This window comes from Mastigoproctus giganteus, chromosome 14 (genome assembly GCF_048544385.1).
Source record: "Mastigoproctus giganteus isolate SK-2022 chromosome 14, ASM4854438v1, whole genome shotgun sequence".
Classification (NCBI taxonomy): domain Eukaryota; kingdom Metazoa; phylum Arthropoda; class Arachnida; order Uropygi; family Thelyphonidae; genus Mastigoproctus; species Mastigoproctus giganteus.
The window spans coordinates 95462521-95488503 of record NC_143588.1 but is presented as its reverse complement, the minus strand read 5'-3'; the positions used below and the strand labels follow the sequence as shown (position 1 = coordinate 95488503).

Genomic DNA, 25983 nt, shown 5'->3' with positions numbered 1-25983 from the left:
GATAATTAAGAATAAATCGTCGCACTTTTGTTTAATTATTAAGAGTAAATAATTCGTAGGAGAATTAAATAGCTTGAACTTGATTAGATTTAAAACTTAAATGTTTCGTAAATTTATTTTTTTAATTTTTCAAATATTATTAATAATGAAGCAATTTTTAGCATATTTTGATTGCATATTCAATTATCAGTTGAATATATGTTAGATGAGACTTTAATATAAATATTGACAAGTCTAATATATTATTAACAAATCTCTAATAAATTACGGTATCAACAAATCTTTGTAATAAATTATTAAAACATCTCGTCGTGAATCATCATTTTTTTAAACTCTGAAATTCAGCTGTACCGTAGTTTTTGGACCATAAGATGGACTTTGCGTCTGTGAAAAAAAATGAGTCCATAACTGCCCTGCGTTTTCTAGTCCGGAAATTCACTTCGATGCTGGAAGTACGAAATCGAGTCACGGAGAGCTTGGTGGCAGTTCACTGCATCGTAAAAGCAAATTGATCACGTGTTGGTCTATGAGTTGGAAATATTGCCAACTCATAGACCAACACGTCTTGAACTAGTTGGAATTAGAAACCGCTCCACCGATTGGAGATACTCTGTACGGGTCTTTTCACTACGTTCTCAGGTACTCTCCAAACCAGCATTGGTGAATTTGTAGAAGCCAGTCACAAAAAAACACGTGCTTTGAAATGATTTAGATTATTAATTCATTTTTGAATCTGTCCACCGGGAGATATTTGTATGACTGATAAATTACGTGTATTAGGTCCGAATAAAATTATTAACGGAGAAGATGCGACCTGGATTAAGTAATATTCGAAGTCTGTTTGGAGAGGAATGTGTGTGTGGGTGGGGTGTAAGCCGCTGGAAGCGAAGTTATGGGTATTGGATGATTTTAATCCATAGGATATTGATCGTTGTATGAAACAGCTGCTGTCAGGCGAAGTATGAATTTCTTAGATTCCTGATTTTTTTTTTTTTTTTACCCATAGAAGAGGGCGAGTAGGATTTTGGACTAAAGATTGACAAATAGCTTTTAAGAATTTAGGCTGTACTAATTATTTGATACACATAGGAAAATTAAAACTTACGAGAAAGTGATTATTAAGAGGGGTCAGAGATTTGTGCTTTCAGAAGCAGAAATTGTTCAGACCTATTTAGGAGAAATTATTCAGAAGACCTATTTAGCAGAATATATATTATATAGATAATATTGATGTCAATGAAAACTTAGCTAAAATTACATTTAATTAGCTTTTCATCAATGTTAATTTTTCTACGATTTTGAAGCAAAAATAAAAATTTTTAAAAATTAAATAAAAATTTGTTTATGAAATTATGGGTGCTTTTTAGAAAGTAAGACAAGACATTGTCTTGCTGAGAGTATCCCACCAGAAGTCAGATATCGTAACTCACTGAAATAGAGTAGCTTTTTTTTTTAAAGAAAAAAATTGAAAGTATAAAATAACTATTACTATTTCGGTCATTTCATAATTTAGAAAAATAATATGGTCGAACGAGATGTTTAAAATGGGCAAGTGGTAATAAAAAGTGCAAATGGATATGTAAATTATGTAAGTTCTTCCTTCCTCATCGTAGTGAATAAGAAAAATTCAAATCTACGTTTCGATAACAAAATTATATTCTAAATCTATTACTGCCCGCTGATGTTATTATTCTAACATCAAGTAACGCGCAGTCGAAAAAATTTAAATCAGTCATATGTAGAAAAATCGCAATTATAAAAATTACAAAGTTGTCCAAATTAAAATAAACGACCTCTTTGTGTGAACGGACAAAAATTTTTGATTTAGTACCTCTGCCGGCAAATATTTCAATTAAATTATAAAGCGTATCTAAACGAGATTTTTTTTTTTTCATTGATGTAAGTATTTTTTCTTCTAACTTTGTTTTTCAAATTACGGTAATTTTCTTTGATAACTTAGGCCATTTAAATAATAAATTGCTTTAAATAAAGCTTTAGAGTCAACATTAATGCAAAATTAATATCAGAATTTTTCTTTCCTCTCTTTTTTCGCCTCATTTAAAAGACCAAACGACTTTCCTATTTTTCGGGGAAGTCGGACATTTTTCACGCGACACACTCACGTGACACACGTCACTGTTACGACGGCGTAACACGCTCTTAATGCGAACGCAGTTAGTAGTTCTGTATTCATAAAATTTACATCAGCTAACTTTTCGTCATGGATGGCCGAGTAGCTTTCGATAAATCTCCCATTTTTATTAAAGAAATAAATTATTTTTCTATCGATCAAATTCGTAATGCGAAGCAAATTGGCGCTTTACTATAAAATTATACTTTAACGTTTAATTAAAGTTTTGAAGTTGCACTAGAATTCGCAGCCATTGTGACTCGATCTTTGCCTCCCTTACTGGACCCAATGTTTGCACTCTGCAAGGGAAGCCATCCGTGCCAATCGTTTGCTAAGCAAGTCGTATTGTAAATTTAATTAAATATTTCTGTTTTATTATTAGTTTTTAGTTAATACTTTGTATTCGCTGCCTTTCTAATATCATTCGTGAGGATAATAACTACTTTTCGGCATTTTGGAAGAGTAAAAATAATTCTTTGGAGTATTGTATCGATTGTACGATATTAAACGAATACTTATTGAGCGAGACATCGCAAATAGGTTTTATGTAAATACTGTAAGGTTTATCTTGCTTACTGAATTCAAGTACAGGGCTGCAGAAAGTATATGATGGAAAGTCAATCTCGGAAGAGCTCATGAAAGTGAACCATACAAGATATTTTTTGTGTGTTGTGCACACAGTGTTGTCAAACAAGAAGCCAAATTGAAGAAAGATTTATTCTGTATTGTAGTGACATGTCACAGAACATATCAAACTACAGTTCCCGTGTTGGCTATCGATGATTGTAATTCTTCTCGATGGTAAATAGAACCCGAGATATTCGATGTTGCCAAATGTTGGAGGAGAAAACGGACGATTCTTTCTTTTGACATTTCGACCACACTTTTTCAGAACATGGTGTACATCAACGTTTCTCTGCGTACCGGTTTATAATGGGGGGAAAACCTTGTATTCTGTTGTAGTTCAAATAATATGCTACGCTTTTCCTCTTTCAATATATATTACGTTTTAGACTGATAAAGGAATCCAGTCCGCTTAGTTCGAATCATGTGGTTTACAAGCTATTCAGTTTAACTACACTGCTCTACAAAATTAACAGAACACGTAAATAACGTGATGAAGCCTGACAAAATTTAGTATGGTGGTGTACCATAGAAAAACGATGAAATGAGGAGACAGCAAGACACTTCGGAAAGGTATAAGGGATATTTATATGGGTTGTATAGAAATTACCAAGAAGGTCACATATAGAAGTCGATACAAGATGCCCGAAAATATGGTAACATGACATCAGTACGGCGTATGATCCCCTCCAACGGCTAAACATGCCTGACGGCGGTGAACGATATAAGAGTATCTACAAGATTCTGTAGCAACAAATCCCATTCTTCCACCACCTCAGACCTTAGCTCACCAAGTGACCGAGGAATTGACTGTCGCCGTGAAATGCGAAGCCCAAAGGCGTCCCACACATGTTTGATCGGATTTAAGTCTGATGATTGTGCTAGCCACGGCAGTTGCTGGATATCTTCAGTTTCAAGATATTCCTCCACCACTTGAGCTCTGTGTGAAGTAGCGTTGTCGTGCATGAAAAGAAAATCTGGGCCAACCGCACCCCTAAAAAGCCGCACCTACGGTTCGAAGATCTGTTCTTGGTATCTCAGCGCAATTACGGTACCCCTATCAAAAACATGAAGGGGTGCGGCCGTTGATCATTATTCCGCCCCACTCGAGAACACCACCTCCACCGTAAGTGTCCCTTTCTCTAATGTCGGAGGGATGGTACCGCATTCCTCGTTGTCTCCAGATGACATAACGTCTAGAATCTATTTGTAGAGAATGTTGTATGCTCAAATCAGATATCACACGATATAGTCATATGTCAACCTTGTTGCCTTAAATACCTCAGTATAATGAACGACCAAAACTTTTTTAATGAAAATCTCAAACGTGAAAGGTATTAGCACGTGTAGTACTTAGTACCGTGTATGGGTTAAAAGGCTGAGAAGACAGAAGATTCACATCTTACTCGAATTTCTGTAGATTGTCATTTTTGTAAAATACATTTTGAAGGAAGGTTGTTCGAACAGAACAGTAAAAAGAGAATAAATGAGGAAGAGAAAAAGTTGGTTCTGTGAGTTTGAAGAGAACAGAAGCTGACTGGCTGTGGCACGTGTTTGGACTTGTAAGCGAGAGAGAGAGAGAGAGAGAGAGAGAGAGGGGGGGGGATTACAGAAGCAAAGTCAGAGGAGCAGTGCCCGTGGAAGTATCTATGTAAAAGGCATGCAGCAGAAGCAGAACGTCTATGAGACAGAGTGAAGAGACTTTATCATTAATTAATGTGTCATTTATTAATGCGATTGTCCTCTTTTTAATGGTGCCAAGAAGATTAAGAGAGGTTTTAGGCGCACCATCCCACATCTAGGATGTGGTGCGCCTAAACATTCCATGACAGGACAGGAAACTACACCAAGATGGGGAGAATAAAATCTGGAATTGATGTGGGAGAAACTGCTGATACAGAAAAATTGGAAAATTCATAGGATTATCCAAGACTAAATTATCCAGAATTTGTAGAAAACGGTACAAGAGACAGAGAATCCGCTTTCGGAAGGAATACTATGTTACAAATATCTACATGGTATAATAGCAGAATACTTTTAACTAGATCAAGCTGAACTCGTATTAGTTGGAAACAATGTACAGGAACCTAGAATCTAGAGTTAAGCAGCCGCAACCGTAAAACATTCATCTAGGCCAAAAATCGGAAGATTCTGTTGGTGGTTAAGTCAGCTCACCGACATTGATGTAGAGGAACGAAAAAATATTGTGGCTTGATGAATTTCGATTTACTCTTTTGTACATCATTTTTCAGCCCCATTGTAGAAAATGCAAGAGGTAGAATAACTGTGTTGGGAATGTTCTCATGGCATGGATTGGGATCACTGACATGTCTGAAAATACGGGCACGCAGTCCGCTACCCTCGTCACCAAAGAAACTAGAAGAATTATTACTGAAGCAATGGCTTAAAATTGCAAGATTCCTTTCACCCACTATTTGAATCCACAACAAGTTGAATCAGAGCAGGCAGGTAGAAGCCCTCAAGACACTGAGGTTTCTCTTCTGGTATTTGAAAGAGCACAAAGACGGGCGAGAATAGAAAAGGGATATTCTATAAGGAGAATAGCAAAGGTGTACACCAGAGAGCTTGAAAATAAGGCATCCCTGGGATTGGAGAACCTGATTGAGGTGTATAAGGCATGAGGGAGGGCGGGGCAGATTGAACGACGTTGGAATGTTCACACTGATATGTGAAATTCAATTTTAAATTCTTCTGACACATATAAAAACAGCTGTAACGAAAAGAAAGACAGATAAGTAAATAGAGAATATAAAATTGAAAGAGACAAGTAAATTAGTTTTTTTTTATTTTGTATATTTAAATAGTTGTCTGCCTAATGATCAGTTCAGATAGTTCGCATACCAGGAGTAGAAGATGTCTGGTAGACAAATGATGTGTCACAGAAGTAGAAATAATTGGCATAGTAATATAGTATAAAGTCAAAGAAAAACTTCTGGGCATTAGAAACAATAGACGGGCGCTATTTGACCAACCGAAATTCCTTCTCTTCCATCCAGCATTGAAAAAATACAAAATGCTGGGTAGTGGGACTCATTTACATTCAAACAAGAAAACAAGCGTTCATTATTTTTTGTTTGCTGTTAGGAATTTTAGGATGGCAAAACTCAAAAAGAATTTTGATTTGGTCTGAGAAAACGATAGGAAGTTTATTCTCTTATTTAAAGGCACCGGTAAACAGTAGAGAGATGGCTGAGCAGTTTTAATGCGTCCCACACGATCTTTAGTATGCGAAGGAACGTCAAAAGAACGAAAGGAAGCGGATACTTTTATGCAATGTGGGAGTTTTCGGGAATCGGATTACAAGCTAAGCTCAGAAACTTAACAGTTCATTAAAGACAGGAGTAACGAACAAAAGCTGGGAAAGCCGAACCAGAGAAACGGAAAGCTAAAATGCTAATGTCCAGCAAACACTACGGGCCGCTGGAGCCCAATATCCTGCTTTAATGAAGGACACTCAGTTTACGTTTCCTCCTTGTCGCTGCACAGAGCACGTGAGGTAATCAGTCTCCGGAATCACAGAAGCGTCACATAGAGAAATCCGATACTGTTGCAGGGTGACTGGAATGCAAAAATATGCGCTATTAGAGCCCGAATTTCAAAAGTTTGCACGTTATCCTCAGTTGGTACCGGTGATATAAATCGGACATTTAAATAAGAAATAACCAGGGAATTTGAATCATTCCAATTTTTGAATAAGCTGGGCCACTTTCGTTTCTTGGTTTACCACCTTAAAGATCATAATAAAAATACTTTTTAATAACTGCGAGGGGGGGGGTCAAAAAAGATTTGTATTCACCCAGAAGTAGTTCAGGGCAGGAAGAGGAACATATCTGAGAGTGCAAGGCCGGGGGAGAAGGGAATAAACAGGATGCTGCGGCAATATTTCAAGCCCACATTCGTGGAAATGTGGGCATGAAATGCAGAATGCGCAGGGGCATTATCGTGGAGCAGGCGCAGACCTTTTGACAGCTTTCCCCGTCTTTGTCCTGCATGCAAGGAAGTTAAATTATTGGTCGTTTCTGCATTAGACTTGTACCAAAATTTCTATAAATTTCTACTGGGGACATTTTGTACGGAAAACAGACGCCATTGTTTAAGGATTTATAACCAATATGTTGATTTGGAGATCATTTTCACTGTTCAGCACCCCCCGTCCTAATCGTTCCCCCCACTCCAAGATCCCTCCGTAGCAAGATCTCTCTTCCGCCATTACGAGTTGCTGTAAACATCACTTGTTCCCTCTAGATAAGGCATTTCGGTGTTCGTTAAAATCGATAATCGCTTTGGCGTCATAAAAATAAATTAAAGTTGTTTTTTTTTTTTTTTTCTGCACCTCTTTTCGATAAACGTTAATGGACAGGAAGAGCAGAAAGCTGTTATTACACATCTCACCTTGTCTGCCAGAGATCATGCACTTTTAATGTTACCACTTTAAGTCGTGGAAGTCGATTAAGCATCACCAAAAATTTGCTGCTCTGTTTAGCTTTACGTGATTTCACACAGATTAAAAAAAAAAAAAAAAACAGAACTCGTCGAAACTTTTTTTCTTCCTCCCGAATTATTTCTTTTCCTTCGGAAGATTTTAATACTGCTGATACCCCCGGATGTGCTGCTGCACGCACTGACTAACGCGGTGAATCGTAACCCTCACCTTGAAGCAAGTTAGTTGCGAGGAATCGATAGTAATTTTGTTCTAAAAAAGAAACATTATCATGTCTATAAAAATTGTTTCGCTAAGTACCATTAAGGCTTCAGGGTTATAATCGAGGACCCGATGTGTGACCCAGCTAGCGTAACGATTCGGCGAATAAGTATTCTTAAATATGCTAACACACACAGTGCTCACTCATCACCTTTGCTTATGTATCTTAATGATTTCGTTGGCCGGGAGAAAATTTGTTCTTAATGCTTCGACTTTTAGGCGCTACTTTTTTTTTTTTTTTGCTAAAGTGGAACATTGTGATGACGGCAGGTAAATTACAATCGTAAAATACACTGCTGCAACCAATTAGGAATAAGATCCTAGCGATCGACCATATTCTTAAATAAAATCGATATTTTTGTTTCTGAGTCATGACATTAGGCTGTTTCTCAGCTTACTGAACATTTGTTTGTAGGGTCTGCAGGTTCCACTTGTGGCACATTTTGTTTGACCAGCTTCCAGTCTAGAATGGATCTCCGAGTCTCACGTTACGGTATAATAAACCCTTTTTAGGGCAATGGATATACATAAAGCACCCATTATCTTCGTCATGTCCACCCGTCCGTTTGTCTGTCTGCATGTAACAACTCGATTCCAAGTGGACTGATTTTCACGAAATTTTATAAATATTTGAGTTTTTTAGAAAGACTTGTCGAGTCATCCCAAATTTTGTGGAAGTGTGTTTCAGATGTTTGGATGTTATTCTATAAGGAAAGGTAACACTGACCAAATTTTTTTCGTGCCTCAGAAGGTTTTAGGATCAATTCCGGTTCGGTACCTTCCTTTCCTCTCCTCCCTAACAGAAATTTATATGGAGTCGAGCATTACTTGAGATGGAAATGTCGGATCACCACCAAACTTCACGTGTTGAGGTTTTGGCAAGCACTTTTTAAGTACACTATAAACGTTTTCAACCACCGAGGCACGCTATTTGATAATCGAACGATTTATATATTTTTTAAACAACCACACACAACAGTTTCTTTATAACGGTGTATGAGAGATAACTTTTGCAAGTTTAACATTGAGAGAGATATTTAACGTTTATGGTACCAGGAAGAGAAAAAACAGGAAATATTTGCCTATTTCATTACCATTAATCCTAGTGAGTAAAGATATAAAAGACACAACATTTATCCAAAACTTATTTAATTCGAGTTAAAATACACGTAACATTACAAAGAAATGAAATGTAACTGTTTTGTTTCTCAACAAATTTAGGATATCTTCAGTGGCACTGTAATAGCTCGGATTTGCAGCCAGCCAGCCAGTTCAAGTAATGTCTGTTGGAGGATCGCCTACAGACCAAAAACAGAAAATAAATTGGATCAGCAAGTGAAAGCTACGAAGGTACAGTCAGAGAAGGCGGAAACGCTGAGAGATAACAGTGTTTTAGTAATGTGCGAAAACAAATGACAACAGCAGTCAATGGCCCTCATGGAAGCGATAACGTTTGTTGAAACAGGAAGAGTAAATATTAACAGGCGCGAACTACTGTCAACTCTGCTGGGTGCAAATGGCTACAACAGGGTCTCTCTGGAAAGTCATAGCAGAGAAGGTTAAAACTGTGCAGGATAAACACAGTATTCTTAAGGACCGAACACTAACTCAATCCAAAATTAAAAGTACAAATTCAATTAAAAATATTAAAACGAATGTTCTAGTTAAAGAGAGGCCAAAAGAAATGAAGAATTTTAATAAGAAGCGGAAGGGAGAACCTATATAGGAAATGATAGCGTTATAATCAAATTGATAAGGAGAGTGTGACATCCATTTTATTGATTTCAAGATCTGTTAGGTTTTAAGTCCTTTTAGAGGAGTCCAAATTAGAAGCTGATATCCTGTTACGATTTTATGGAGAAGCCTGCGGTTCGTGTGCACCTCCTGATTTTGCAGTGGCATCACGCTAAAGATTTTATACATTAGATGCAGAGTGCTTTGTAATGTTCAGTGTAGTATTATAATGGACCTCTTGTGGTGAGATATCTAATAAATTTCCTCTGTGCGGCTTCCAGTTGTTTGATGGCGTCTTTATTGTGTGAGTTCCAAATCCCTGGTCTTCAGTTCGGATCACTGGCTGCAGCGTTGGGTTTGAAAAGTAAGTTTAGGGCAAGTGGTTACGCTTTCGTGCTTAGGAGGAGGAGGTTATGAAGCAGCATTTTGAAAGATTTATGACTTAACCAATGGGGTGTCGATAATTTAAAGTTGAGGGAAAGCTGCAGTTGAGCGATTAAATTTTACGCTAACTGGCCATTTCTGGTTAAGTCAAAAGAATGACATTCGTCGTTTACCAGGAATTATCGACATTATAATATATCAATATTATAGAACTGTCACGGTAAATAAAATATAAAATAAATGACTTTATAACTGTTTATTAGGCGCGTTAGCATATATCGTATTCATCATGTCCGTCCGTCTGCATGTAACAACTTGACTCCTTATATTTGGACCTTTTAGAAAGATTTATGAAACCATCCAAAATTTCACTGAAATCGGACTAATAGAAATTCGACAGTTATTTATTTCTTATCCTACGCCCATCCGCGTGCAATAACTCAACTCCCAGTGGGTAGAATTTTCGTGAAATTTTGTCAAATTTAAGGGAAACCGAAGTAAAATGTTGTAAAAGGAAAGGAGAACTCTATTTTATAGACGATGAATAAACTTGGAATAACTGGTGAAGAGATGTTTTCCTAAAATCTGCAAACTTCGAATCAACTTATTTTCTCGAATAGACTTACGGGAGTAACAGTAAAGTAACGTTATTTTCAGATATAATCCTAATAATATTTGGTTGTGCCACGTCCTCTCTTTAACAAAATCGGTTGGAAATCAATAGAGAAAGATGAAAGAGAATAAGCTTCCGATATGATGAGTTATTGGTACATACTTGGCTGATTGAAAGAGATGTGACCGAGGATCTTTCAAAGCAAGCACAAATGACGTTACGTATAAGAAATAGTGAACGTGTCTTGTCTTCGTAGGATGTAATGAGAAATGGGGAGTTCACACGACGGCGGACTATTTTGATGCGATTACGTTAGCAATGCGGAGGTGTAAAAGAAATGTCTCTTATTCCATAGAGAGAGAGAGAGAGAGAGAGAGAGAGAGAGAGAGAGAGAGAGAGAGAGAGGCACTTGTCAAAGAGTTTTGCAAGTTTCATTACTGAAGTGGTAATATCGTTGGATTGTACGTGGTGTTCAGTTTGTTTCAAAGCTGACAAGGATTCCGCATTGGAGGGATTGTTGCTTTCCCTTCTTCTGGATGGGAAGGAACAATCCAAGAAAAAAGTACTTTAAAAATTCGAACGTGTTCTCTCGCCGAGTTCCTTTTAATGTAATTATTTTTGTAATGAGAGAAAGCAGAGGTTCAGTTTAAAGGCTACTTCGACAAATACTTCTAACCCTAACGTATTAACAAGAGTATCAGCAAACTTTCGCTCAGTAATTATCTGCAGAGTGGATACGGGAAGGGAAATGAGCGAAAGTTTCTCTTAATACCCTTAAATGACGCGTTTCCTGTGGGTATCCGATTGCAGGCAAGCAGAAGTAATTTTCGGGTGATCAATATTACGGAGTACGCTGTTGTCACCGAAAACGACCCCACTGTCTACCTTATACGTGGGAATTATCCGCGTAATTATTCTAATCAGCAGTAATGATTCTACTTCCATCTATATCGGCCAATTACGCTTCATGATGGCCCAGCTAATGTAATCTGTTGGCCAAATATAGGGATGAAGTGAGAGTTTATGTTCGCTCTGCTCTGTCATAATTCAGGTAAATAAGGGATAAGAAACGCTCACTTCTCTCTCTCTCTTTCTTCCTTTCTTTCTTCCTCTCGGGAATCACTTTTCCAATAATTTTATCCACAAAGTGTGTCTGCATTACCATCCATCGACTTTTAGATGTAGCTACGGGACCAATTGGTTACGGTGGCTTCGCAACTGTTTATAATCTGATTCAGTTTTTCCACAGGACATCTGCGTGCGTTCTTTCTACGTACGATAACGTAGTCGACTCGATGGTAATTTAAGCTGTCAAACGTTTATATACGACCCGAAACAACTTTCTGCTCTATCTTGCCGTGCACATGCTAACCAAAGTGATTTATTAGCTTCTGAGAGAAATATTGATTGAGTGTCCGTCCCCCAGCTATTAATTCAGCCAATTATATGTACACAGCGCCTTCTATGGTACATTACAGTAAACACCCCCGGCAACCAATTTCTTAAGAAACGAAAGATTTTTTTTTTTAATCTTAAGAAAGATATTTTTAAGAGAATTAGCCATCTTTTATAACTATGGCATAATCCGGACTCTGTAATTCATTAAAATTGTATCTTATTTTGTTTTCATTATGCAGAACCGTATGGACAAGTTCCAACCCGTATCACCCATTATGTGCCTCGCATCCAGAAGAGTCGAGGAGATGACGCAGAACTACCTTGTGTCGCTCAAGGCTATCCCCTCCCGAAGTACAGATGGTATAAGAAAAACGGAGAAAAGTTGGTGCCTATGTCGGGAGACAGACGAATTCGTATTACTGAGGGTACGTTGACAATTCTGCAAGCAGAAGTGGTGGACAGCGGAAAATACGTTTGTATAGCGAACAACACTGTCACGGAGGACAAAGCAGAGGTGGAGGTCACGATAACTGGTAAGATTTAATTTTCATTAGACATCAACATTATTGTTTTTAAGTGAGTACAAATGCTTATTATTAATGTTTTTAAAAGTTTAGCTAAAATACGTGGTGTACCAGTTCATCAAGTTGTTTCTTAATGACCCAATCGGCGACATATACTTCCTCCAAAATATACTGGAACATTGGAAAAAACAGGCTGCGGCCAGTCCTGTTGGGTATACTTTCAAAAGGATTCCGTATGCGGATACCACAATTCTGCTTCAGTAAACCAGTAGCCAATTCATTAATGGAACTTGGGAGACACAGGCCCAAGCTCTTTGGAGCTTTCATTTGCTACTCCAATGCATCTAAGAGTGTCCAAGATTAAGATCAGATCTTTGATGGTGATACAGAAACAACAAATGGATCTGAAACAGTTAATCTCCTTATACGAAGTAGTTCCTGATAGAATATCTAATAATGTGTCGGCCCCCCTTTTTTTCTCAGCTAAGGAACCAATGATGGGCCCTCAGTCCCTTAGTTACATGCTGCATCCTCGTCCGAAGACTCCGAACCAATTTTTGATAAGAGCAAAGCGGTATTTTGGTCGAACCCTCCTTCAGCACAGTGATCAATTTACTACTTGTTTATGCATGAGTAATGCACTTCCATCATTTTTACTACACAGATAGTATGCATGCATCGTTTAATTATATCTCATATTGTGAATACCTTCACAACCAGTTCACAATATCAGATATAATTAAACGATGCATGCATACTACCTAGGTAGTAGAAATGATGGAAGTGCATTACTCATGCATAAACAACCCTTTTCATACTCTTAGATATTTAGTAAAGAAATATATTTAGATTTAATTGTACTACTGGTTGCAGGCGTGTTGGCCTGACCCGAAGACAACGTCCAGTTAATTCCAAAGATGTTCAGCAGAGTTAGGTCAAGGCTGCGGGAAGACCAAGAAGCTGTTGTACGCCCTTAACTTCAAATACACGTATCATGTCATACAATGTAGTATGATGTGGTGTGCTGTATGAAAAAGAAAAGGGGCTCTTCCCTTACTGCTGCAGCATTGTAAGAAAAGCGAAACTGTTGAAGAGTGAATGACGAGTATTGGTCACTTTTCCCAGGAATGTTCAGATACCTCAAAAGGTAATTGTACGTTTAGAATGTTTCTTTCCAAAAATATGAGAAAAAGCTACATTAAAAGTAGCAATAAGGAATCCAGATAAACCTATGAGATATCCTAGGTCTTATAGACCCATTTCCTTTTTTTGCATGTTGGCAGTAAAGTCTTTGAAAGCGTAACATTAGATTCATTCAATTAATACGTAATACCAGACCTTAGTTCTGAAAATCAATACAATTTTAAATAGGACAGAAGCAGTGAATATATTTTTGGAATAGTATTAGATGAAATGAATTATACAACAGAAAAATATGTGCTCGGTCTATTTACTGATCTTCCAACTGGTCTTCGGTAACTTATAGTGACCTAGTATATTAAGATGATTACTTAATATACTACTTTATACATTGTCCCACACCCACAGCGGGAGGAAAAGGCCTGAGTTCGAGTCCCGTCGATGACGTGAGGAACTCTTATCGGCCTTTTTTCACAACGTAGCTGAGTTAGTCGGGCTCAGGCGAGGGTAGCATCGTTTTTTTTCTCCTCGAAACTCTGGTTTTACGTCCAGCGAACACAAAATCGACCACAGAACACACGCAACTTATAGACAATATACACGGAACAATGTGGCTTTAGTCGCTCGCTGACGCTCCTAAAACAGTACAACAATAATAACAACAACATTGTACCACAAGCCCATTTCACTAATAAGTCACTTATAGTTACAAAATGATAACTTATTCTTTTAAGCAACCTGTCTTTTGTATTGACCTCAAGTTGCTAGTTTGTTCGTCATCTAAGTGCGGTTAGCTAGCAGTCAGGTGTAAGAATAAAATTATCGCTATGTGAAACCTCTAGCCAAGGCTGTGATAATTTAGATTAATAAATACGCTCCACACATCTGCCATCCACCTCAACTGCGGAGATTTTAACTTACCGCCAAGTATACAAAATCTTCATGAGTCACTTATGGCAGAATGCATCTAGTGGCCTCACGATCATAAATGAAGGCCCAATTAGAGGTCTTCATCGCCTCCACCTCATATTCTCGTCTGGTTCCTGTAGCGTCGACATTAACCTGAAACTCACTTTGAATCCGATCATGAATCCATCGTAGTCCTATTGCAGCTCCCAACTTTAATGTCTCCAACAACGTGAAAAGGAAGATCAATATCTCTCTCACCTTCCTGGCGCCTCCGTAGCCAGGTGGGCAGGAGCAGCAGTGCGTAGCACACGCTTCTTGATTAGACCGGGATTCGAGCCCGCGAGCCAAATACGGAGGATGCGGAAAGGTCAGGGAATGACCACCGCATATCCCCGGAGCAATATGGCCTTAGTTGCTAATGCTCCTAAAAACCAAATAACAACAACAACCCACCTTCCTACAACTGAACAGACGCCTTGATGCAGCAAGATTAATTCCCTGGGGAGTTCTTGAGTCAGGAGACCTGTAACTTGCCCTAGACATATTAACTAGATGGTTGCACACTGTTACCATGTTCTCAGCAGCTAAACAGGTCGCTATCTCTGCTAGAACTAATGCTTGGTGGTCTTGGGAGCTAAATTACAGTTTCAAGTGCAAACCATAAAAATGGAAACAGTCTGGTACAGCATATGACCGAATTCAGTACTCCAAAGCTAGAGCACTGTTTAATAGACTGAAGTCTCAAGCCATTAAAAAATATACTGACAAGGCAAAGTGCCATACTCTACCCCTAACTCTGAACCAGATTCCAACTTCAATCCAGTTGAATGGATCAACTATGTAGCCAGATTTCAAGACAACACCACACAACTGTATGATTACCAACCAGACTCCATTTCTGGTCCAGATGATCAGCTTTTTTCCATTCAAATCGATCAACAGCAGCTCCCTCAAGCCGTCAACTCGCTGCGTCCGTCATGTACTGCTGGCGTGGATGAAGTCCCGCATTTCATCATAAAGTGCCCTCCATATATTCTTGATCCTCTGCTCTACTTGTTCAACTCCATCCTCTCTCATAGTGTTTCCTGCATACTGGAGCAAATACGCTCTCGCCCCACTACCTAAAATTAATATCTTTATTGCAGGCAGTGAATGGTTCCAATAATACACATAACAGCGACAATGCTAGGGTTTTAACATGAAATAACTAATACAGGAAAAATTACATAAAACGTATAATTACATATTTTGTATATAAAATTGATATCAAAATGGGAAATAAAAGAACATGAAAGGCGATGAAAAGACACTGGCAGTCACTCGGCTGAAGACGAAAGCTGTTCCCTGATTGTGCGTCTTCTGTACGATTTGTCCTCTATGAACTTTTTGTAGTCCACATCCATCTCCTGGACGTTGTGGAGCATCTCAATGGGCAGGTATCTGTTCCCTATCCTGAGCCTCCACGCTACAGACTGCAGAGAGGGGAGGGCTCTTAAGGGTTTCCGGGGGATCCTCCAATTGCACATCTGCCAAAAACTTGGCGTGTTGGCTTCACCCGCTATCATTTTAATTGACACGAGCAAGCGGAGGGTGAATATCCGTTTGGAGACTTTTCTGTAATTTAGAAGTTGGAGTGATATCTGAAGTATGTGTGAGTGGTGGCAGTTTATGCTTGAACAGGACCCACCGAAGAAGCCAGTACTCATCCGATGCAATGGGTTTTAGCGTCGTTTTCATTGCCGACGTCCAGATTTCTGAACCGTAGGTGATGACTGGATGCAGAAACCAGTATATGTATTGGAGCGTGTACTCAGGCTCTGTGATATGAAGGAGGTGTTTTTTGGCAAGCCATCTTGATCTGCAGACCTTCTTGTGAATGTCTGCAACACGGTGTTTGGAACTGAGTTTAGGGTCGAATATAACGCCGAGATCTCTGTGCTTGGTGACTGGGATGATGGGGGTTCCGTGGATTTCCAGGGTTAGTTGCGTTGGATTTGATTTGAGTGAACTACCAAGCCAGCCGAAGCACTATAGACCGATATCCACTGTATCCACACTCCTAAATTACTGGAAAAAGTCCTTCTTCCGCATATAACACGCCATCTTCTTCCACAACCACCAAAGCAACTCCATTATCTTCTCCCTAATAGATCAACTGTCTCCAACCTTCTGGCAGTCCAAACGGCAATTCTGTATTATTATTATTTGAGGCCAGATCAGAAATGGCGGTTGTTTATGCCGATATCGAAGCCGCTTTTGATAGCCTCAACATCACAGCCCTTCTGAATCTCCTAATCAATTTCTTCCGGATAAAAGGTGAAGTTTTCGCTTTTTTGCACTCACTCCTCTGGAATAGAACAGTATACCTCATTCATCGCAACCTGTCCTATACTCGATCCATCAATGCAGGTGTGCCGCAAGGTGGCGTTTTATCGCGGCTACTTTTTACCGCCCTCCTTATTCCGTTTGTGTGTAATAGAGATGATGTTATTACCTACGCCGACGATATAAAGTTCCCAATTGAAATACCACCATCAGCCGACAGCGGAGTGATCACATCGGAAATCTGTAATAAGATCATAGCTCTCTCTAACCATCTCAACCATTTCGGTCTTAAACTGAACCCCAAAAATCCGTTATAATGGTTTTCTCTCTGAAGAAGTGTCCCACATTCATACAACCCTCACTGGAGGACGCAATTATTCCAAGTGTAACCTTCGACCCAAACCTTAGGTTCAACTGTCACATCGAATGTGTTCTACGCAAGATCAGCCGAATGCGCTGGATTGCCCTTCAACATCTTCTTCATAACACAGATACAAAAACTACAATCAGATATCTGCAAACTGTTGTGTCTCCTACCTTTCTGTATGCCTCTGAAATATAGGCCTCCGCGGTACCTTCTCTCATGAAGCCCATCCTCGCCAGCGAATACTGGATACTGAAGTGGGCAACCCGCAAACATCGACTTCCCTCTCAACAGAGGACTACCTGCATGGCCGACCAACTTCAAATCCCACGGCTGCCTCAAATAATCCGCATGAGGAGAACTGTGACTACTATCAAAATGCTGGTTGGCAAGATCAACTCCCCTGACTTCTGGGATATATGTCAGTGGCATGTTCCACTACCTTCCCTAAGAGCCATCCCTCTTCTTCAGCTACTGCGGAACAGGCTGAAGATCAGTGACAGATTTCTACTCGGCCAAGTACTTCCTACAATACAAGCCCTACTTATGATGCTAATGATCGGAATAGACCTCCAGAAATTCGCTTCGGATCGCTATTACAGGCACTCGTTGGCCGAACTTGTTCCTCTTTTATTTGACCCCTGATGTCGACTCATACCGATATTTCCACCTGCTATCTGCTATGAAGAGCAGAACGGCTCGTCGCAGGTACACTGTCGAACTGTTTCACAAATGCGAAATCATATACCGAACAACTTAATGCACGCCTGTGAAATATTGACTTTTAAGCATATATGTGCTTTGTACATACAGTATGAATGGCTATGTCTGCCTCAGAACTATGTATATACTCATATCTATGGCATGGTTTAATGCCACGTTGTTAAGTTAATTTCATGTTATGTTATCTTTTTGTTATACTGTACTCATGTTTTTATATTACCTTATAACCTTGTCAAGCCCATGGCCTCCTGGCTGTGGGAAGTACATTATTGTATCTTTACTGTACAATAAAGATTTCTTCTATTTCTTGTTCAAAACAAACTTTGAATAAGAAGACGATGATTTGTTGATAGAAATCAGAGTAGTTACTTTTGAACTTTGGCAAAATTTAGCGCTGAAAACTTAAATGAACTTTTAATTTCAGTTGAAAAAATAGCTCACATACTTCCAGATTCCCCACCACAAATTCATTCTTCATTACCAAATAGGTTCACCATTACCAATCTCCTCGCCACCACCCACAGCTTCTTTACAGAATTTGAGAGAAACTAAGAACTCTTCATAACTTACCTCGACATCGAAGCAGCTTTTGATGCCGTTCAAGTACCTGCCCTCCTACGACTGCTTGAAGACCACCACCACCACTACTTCATAGGCGGGGATGCATTGTACTTCCTTTCATCACTACTTCTCAACCGTACTATCAAAAAAAAAAAAAAAACCTATACCAAGCAGGTACTACTATACAGGAGTACCACAAGGGGGAGTCTTCTCTGGCCTCCTCTTTACTGCCATTATCTCCCCTTTTATAAGCCATATACCGGATGCATTGTCTTATGCAGATGATTTTAAAATACTGACCACCATCCAAGCGAAAGCTGACCCTTCTGGGATCACAGAGGAAATTAACAGTGTGCTACTCGCACTGGTGGGCTACCTTAAACAATTCGGCCATATATAAACCCAGCAAAGTCTTAGTGCATGCTCTACTCCCTGAAGAAAGAAACAACCATCTCACCCAACATCAGTGGAGTTTCCATCCCGGCTGTTCCATATCACTTAGATTTGGAGGTTGTCTTTGATAAAAAACTGAGATTCAACCAGCACATTGACAAACTCATCAGTCATACAGCGCACCTGAAATGGAGGGCGAAACAATACCTGCATTACGTCTCAGACAGGGTCACAGCAACAAAATATGTCAGGACCATTATATACGCCGTAGCCTAGTGGTCAGGCGCGCGGGTGCATAAGTACACGTGCCTTGAGTGACCGGAGTTCAAGCCCGTGACTAATGAATACGGTGCTGTTTCTTGTATTCTATCTATCTTGTGAACTCCTCTGACCGTTTGGTCGTCCCGGAGTATAAACAGAAAATTTATTTTTATTTATACTCCCCGCTACTTTATGCAGCTGAAATCTGGGCGTCGGCAGCACCTACGATCAGAAAACTTATCTGGGCAGCGGAATATTGGCTCCTCAGATTACCTATCAGCATAGGTTACCACCCCATGTTCATATGACTGAAATGGTCCAGGTCATGGGAATCCCCAGGCTGCCCTCTCTCATTGATGAAAAAAAGACTGGTAATCACGGTAAAGATGTTGACCGGTCTGATCACGCCTCCTTCGTTCTGGGATCTCTGTGGCTGGAGGATTCCACCTGCCCAACTCAGAGTCACCCCAACTATTGGCACTGTTCATTCACGTCCCCACCTATCAGATCGCTCCTACCATACCAGATGCTCGGACGAATCTAGGACATCGATGCCGACCTTTAGAAATTTGCTGTCAACCGACGATATAGACGTGGCGTACTTGGCCCCATACGCCCCATAGACCGCGAACTGTCAGCTGCATCTGCCAATCTCCAAACCGCTTAACTAAAACAGGGATTGGCAACCCCAGGAGACGTGGCACCACCATCCTTTGACAAAGCGTTACAACCAATCGCAACCGTGTAGAGGGAAGTGAAACTTCCCCGGTTGCTCCCAGTAAGGAATACTCTAACGTTGGTCCAGACAGTGTGCATATGGAAAAGCCTGCTTTCTTCACATCCAAAGACAGCATACCCTTCATCACCACTTGGAGACCCCTGTGAATTAAATAATTAGCATAACAGGAAATGAGCCTGGCGCTGCTCTTGCTACTCTCTCCCATGAACTGTGAGGACAATAGTCACTGCTTTAAATTGTATATTTATCAGTTGTCATTTGGCTTATCTAAGTTGGCCCTGAGTGCCAAGCGAGTCTAAAAGCGAATCTCAAAGCGCCTTCTCTAGAATTAACAGTTTCAGAAATTTTCAAGTGTTTATTTACTAAGTTATTTATTTTCTGCTCTTCTCAATAAAGAAGTAAGCTTTTGAAAAAGAAAGGAAAGGTGCCTTTCTTCTTCCTGTATACAGGGTGTCTCAAAAATATTGGTACAAATGTTTAGGGGAGGTAGTTAACATCTAAAGGAACGTGAATCGCATAGGAACCCACAACCGGAAACGTCACGGGAAAGTAGTAGCAGAGGCACAAGAAGCAGAAATGACACAAGACAGTAATTAGTGGCAAACATTTATTTGACATAATATTAACAGAGTACGAGATGGATGCATTTCATGATGTTACAACAGATGCTCGAAGGTTCCACTATGAGACGCGATGCATGCGTGACATCGACGCAGCATGGATTTGCGGACATGGCCGAACACACCTGGAGTTTCTTTGACAGTAGCAGCAGCGCAGACGAGATCCATTTTCGTCTCCACAGGCGATTCACACACGATAGATTTGAGGGCCCCCACACAGAAAGAAATCAAGGCTCGATAAATCAGGTGAGCGTGGGGGCCAGGCAGTGGGTCCACCACGGCCAATCCATCGATGCCCAAAACGCCTGTTCAAATGGTCACGAACACACCTTCCGTAATGGGCAGGCGCCCCGTCATGTTGAAACCAAATGTTGCGTCTCACATTTGCTGGAACATCGTCAAGTAACCCTGGTAGAACTTGTTCAAGAAAGATCCGATATTTAGCGGAGTTCATGCTGGATGGTAACAGGTATGGGCCGACTAAGCAGTCACCGACCGTACCTGCCCACACATTTATTGCGAAGCGATGTTGTGCCGCATGGGGGCGCACACCGTGTGGGTTGTCTTGAGCCCATACATGAGCATTGTGCTGATTGAATAAGCCTTCCCGAGTGAAATAAGCCTCATCCGTTAACAAAACATAGGCTGGAAAATTCAAGTCTTGGAGAAACTACTGCGCAAAAGCCACACGTGCAGGATGATCTTGGAGGAGCAGTAAAAACAGACAGAACCATCAACAACCTCTGCAACTAAATAATGCAGAACATTATACAGTGGAACTGTAGAGGTCTACGAAGAAATATTTTGCATAGGCCAATTATCCTCTGGCTGCAAGAAACCAATTTAACCCCTCAGGTGACTCCAGTGATTAAAAACTGTAGTATCTATCAACAGAAGCAATACTAACTCAACAAGAGGAGGTGTAGCCATAATTGTTTAAAAGGTTCCTGCAAAACAGACCCCTCTGCAGACCACATTAGAAGCTGCAGCGATACGTATTGTTTTGAGTTTTACGTTAACCGTAGTCTCTGTGTACCTCTCCCCAAACAAAGAATTTACTGTAAAAGAGCTGGAGGATCTTATAAAGCAGCTTCCATCTCCTTTCATTCTGCTAGGAGATTTCAATGAGAAGCATCCTATGTGGGGATCTCCCAAGATAGACAAACGAGGAAAACTCATTGAAAGAGTTCTTGATAACCAGAATCTCACATTATTATTATTATTATTATTATTATTATTATTATTATTATTATTATTCTCATATCAGAAGGGCAAGAGCACACAGACATTATTAGAGAACTTAATAGACTCTCTAAACTTACATTTAAACAACAATAACTTCATATTGATTTTATTTATAGATTTGACCAAAGCATATGACCTAATTGATATCCCAATATTGCAACAGAAATTACTGAAATATGGTATAAGGGGAAGGCTCAATCAACTACTAGCAAATTATTTAACCAAGAGAAAAATAACAGTAGAAGTAGAAAATACAAAGGGGAAATCTTATAATGTAAAGAGAGGAGTACCTCAGGGCACTCATGCTGGGCCAATCATGTTCAACATCTATATAAATGACATATTCGAAGTAATTAAGAACTCCTTTATAAAAATTTATGCAGATGATATAATCATATATACAATAGGAAAGGACCTAACAAAAATGGCGAATGATTTACAACAGGATGCAATACATTTACAATCTTGGCTGCACGATAATAAATTAGCACTCAGCTTTGAAAAAACTAAATTTTTGGTAATAAGGCCTCCTCATCAAACCTTGGACTTTCAACCCTCTATCAAATTGCACAAACATGATTGCCTACATGAACAGAATTTCCAGAATTGCGATTGTCTAACTGTGGAAGAAGTCTCAAATCATTGTTACCTTGGGTTATGGATCGACTACAGTCTAAGTTGGATAATGCATGTAACAAACTTGTACAAAAAAATGAGATTTTATGTGTACTTTTTTTACTACATTAAGAATAAGTTAAATCTTAGAACAAAAGTAACCTTATATTATGCATTAGTGGACTCCCAACTCAATTATTTAGTAAATATATGGGCACGAGCAAATAAAACAGAAATAAGGGCAATAGACAACTTAATGAATAGGATTCTGAAACTTTTAATGGGGACAAACTCTTGGAATGACCTGAATAAGAGAAGGCAATTTTTTTTGAAACATAAAATATTGTATTCAGTTCAAAAACTGAAGTTAAATCTATTCTTAAAAAATCTTAACACTATTTTTGAAGAGTTGAATCTGCAAAGAAATGTCTCACATAATTTAAGGAACCCAAAAGCAATTACTTTGCCTCACCCTAGGATAATAAATAGATTTGGAGATAGGCACACAATGAATGTAATAAACAACTTTTTGGCTAGCATTGATTTCAGGCTCAGGAGAAGTTATCCCATCTCCAAATTAAAATTCCTAATAAGAAAATTTTTGATACTCAATGACACAGTAGATTAGAATTGATATGCAGATAAACTACCTCTGTTTACAGTGTGGAATATACTATGTGTAGTGACTTCATAGTCTTTTCTGTAAGATAACAAATTTGTACAAAACTTGTAAAGGAAGAACTACAACTTGTTGTCAAGAAATTTACTTTTCTTAACAAGTTCATTTATTGTAAACGAATTCTCTTGATAAATAAATAAAAAATTGTATTGTATTATTATTATTATTATTATTATCTGTTTATTAACCTTAGGTTCACCCCCTGAACAGCCAGTGGGCTACGTGGGTGTACAAATATATATATATATTTTAAATACAGCGTACAATTTTATACACATTTTTGATATTTAAAATAATGACATTGTTTAGAAAATTTTATTTGCTTAATAGCAGTAACTTTAAAATAAAATTGATATTAAATTAATATTGTAATTACAAATACAGGTTGTCCTACATATAATTTTTTCTGTCATTAAAATACTGGTGCTAACACTTATATATAAATAACCTTTTAAATGCCCAGGTCATAATATATGCAAACTCTTTAAGCGCAGTGAGTGGCTTACAAAATAAATCACAAAATTCCCATCCACTTCTCACACAAATCAGATCACAGTTATGTAACTTCGACGAAAACAAGTTGACTGTCAAATTTTGCTGGATACCCAGGCACGTCGGAATCCCAGGAAACGAGCGTGCAGACGAAGCAGCAAAGCGACCTGCTTGCTTTGATTCCATCCCAGTTCCTTATTCCGATTTCAAACCAATCATACGACGGATATGTACTGAGATGTGGTCTGAAATGTGGCATACCCAGACAGAAAACAAGCTTCTTAAGATAAAACAGAATTCACAGTTGTGGAGTTTCAGATTAAACAGGCATGAAGAGGTCGTGCTTGCAAGAGCACGAATTGGCCATACACATCTAACACACCTCTTTTTACTGCTAGGAGAAGTTTCCCACTTTGCTTACACTTTAGCTTTCTGCTTACCGTTAAGCATATTCTAATTGAGTGTGCACATTACCATTCAGCTAGAATTGCATGTTTCAAATCACAGCTTAACTTGCAAAAACCTCTGAAACTAACCCATGTACTTGAAGATGATAGCAAATTCTCAGAACTTTTTACTTATCTGAAAATGTTCAACGTTTACAGTCACTTCTAGACCTATTTCCCGTAATATACAAAGTATTTTATTAAAGTTTTGCGGGTTCTAGGGTTCCCCCTATCCGCCGCGTAACGTATACAGGGATATTCAGAGATATTCATGTGTTCTTATGGCGGATCCCAGGGTTTCCCCCATAAGCCACTATTGTACTTCTTGTGTTGAAGTTTATGCCAAAACCGGCCATTTGTATGTAGTGTGTTGGACGTGTAAGTGTTATGGTGTGTTCTGTTGTTATGTTATCGGCCGGTGCCTGGCTCTTAGCAGGTAAGAAGCAATAACACCTGGTCACTCACCCCCCCCCCACATCCCCGCCACGTGGAGGCGGCCAGGATCAACTATCTCCTGCTGGGCAAGCCCAGGGCATAACATCTGAGAGTGCCCGAAAAAAGAATGAAGTGGAAAAGGAGGAATACAGAGAGAGAAGTTTGGGATCTGGGGAGGTAAATGGATAGAATAGAGGAGCATCAACAGAGGGACTCTCCAATAGTTAGAAGCGAGAAGAAGTAAAGCAAGAATAAAGTAGGAAGAAGTGGAGAAGTGGACTAACTTCTCTAACAATGGGAACCTATCCCTTGGAAAATCCCATCCTAGGAACTAGGATCAGCAAAACATCTTAATTTACAGTTTGCCTAACCCCTTGTAGGCAGAACGTCTTCAGTTGTTGAGGAAATAATTGATCTTCTAACAAAAAACACAGTGAAAGCAAATTCCACGAATTCTGAAAAGCTCCACAGAAAGACACTATGTGCAATATGTACAATATCCTCTTCTTCAGGAACACAGCAGAATATACACTATGTACAGATACGTCCAATGTAATGCCAGGGTAATGCCATAACCTGGCCCAATAAATAAAAGGTTTCAGGGTTAACGCAAAAGTAATATACATGTCAAAATCCTAGATGAGATCACATTAGGCAGGGTTCAAAATTATGATGTTTTAAAAAGTTCTTGCCTAAATACGAGCTCTAAGAGAGCCCAAAAAGTCTAAGATAATCATCCAAGACAGTTGCGTAACGGATACAATCACTTCTAGACCTATTTCCCGTAAAGTAATAGGCGCAATTTGGCCATAGTAGCCCTTGCGCCATTAAACTCCACTTCAACAACAACATTATTTTAAGTTTAATGTTCTAAATCTCATGGTACGCCATCTTTGTAATGTAATTTGTTCTCATCACCTTAATGTCTTATGTAAATTAACGGCACCCTATATCATTTAATGTCATCTTATTTTGTTCTTTAATGTCTTATGTTATTTAATGTTTTTTAACACCTCTTTTCTGAAAACTTTTGGCCTTGAAGGGAAAGTGCAACACTATTTAACCTTGTAACCAGTTACAATCAAATGTTGTTGCAATGAAGATTTTCTCTCTCTCTCTCTCTCTCTCTCTCTCTAAAATATAATTTTCCCCCCCGCCAAAAAAAAAGGTTTTGTGTAGAGTTTAAGTTGGATTTTAAAAGAGGAAAGATGTAGTTTATCATCCCTCGAGCAGGATCTTTTGGCCTTGCCTGAAGTCAAGAATAATGAGCAGTAATACTTGATAGTGATGCAGGCAAGGCCAAAAAGGCCTGCTTGAGGGATGATACAGGATATATTCCATAGGTATAAGCGTTGTCCTGTCACTTAGGCTCCAACGTAAGTGAAATATTTCCTAGCCGTAGCTAAAATGCTTGGGTTTCTTTTGATTGAAAGATTAGCTACTCCCATTGATTCGAGAGAAACGTATAAGTAGAGAAGTTCGTGGAAAAAAACCAAATATTCCTACGCCATCCGTACTGCCCAGTCACTGGATTTTCAGCCAGATATGAGATGATGTTCGGTTGCAGATAAAATAATTCCGACTCTGAATCAAGTTTTTCATAAAATAGACCAAAACACAAATAATTATGACAACAAACGTTTTTCTATATTTAAAGAAAGAAATTGGGGAGAAAACACTGCGGATAAAACAATTTTTATCAAACTCTTCAGCAAACAGAATCCTAGGAGTGTAAGAACTGATATAAGAATTGATATACACTGAGCAATCACTTTATTAGGTTTCCCTACCTAATACACCAATGAGCCAAAACATTATGACCACCTACCTAATATGATGATGTTGGTCGTCCATGTGCAGCTAAAACTGCTTTTACCCAGCGAGGCATGGACGCTACAAGATTTC

The 25983-nt window shown here is 39.1% G+C and overlaps 1 protein-coding gene across 1 annotated transcript in view; it reads left to right on the top strand.

The window, feature by feature from the left end:
• The window catches only part of LOC150075401 (cell adhesion molecule Dscam1-like), a 316461-nt gene that overhangs the window by 127002 nt on the left and 163476 nt on the right, over positions 1 to 25983 (top strand). The window contains exon 5 of the mRNA XM_090389299.1: positions 11847 to 12140. Coding sequence (XP_090245425.1) covers positions 11847 to 12140 — 294 coding nt within the window. The remainder of the gene's footprint in view (positions 1 to 11846; positions 12141 to 25983) is intronic.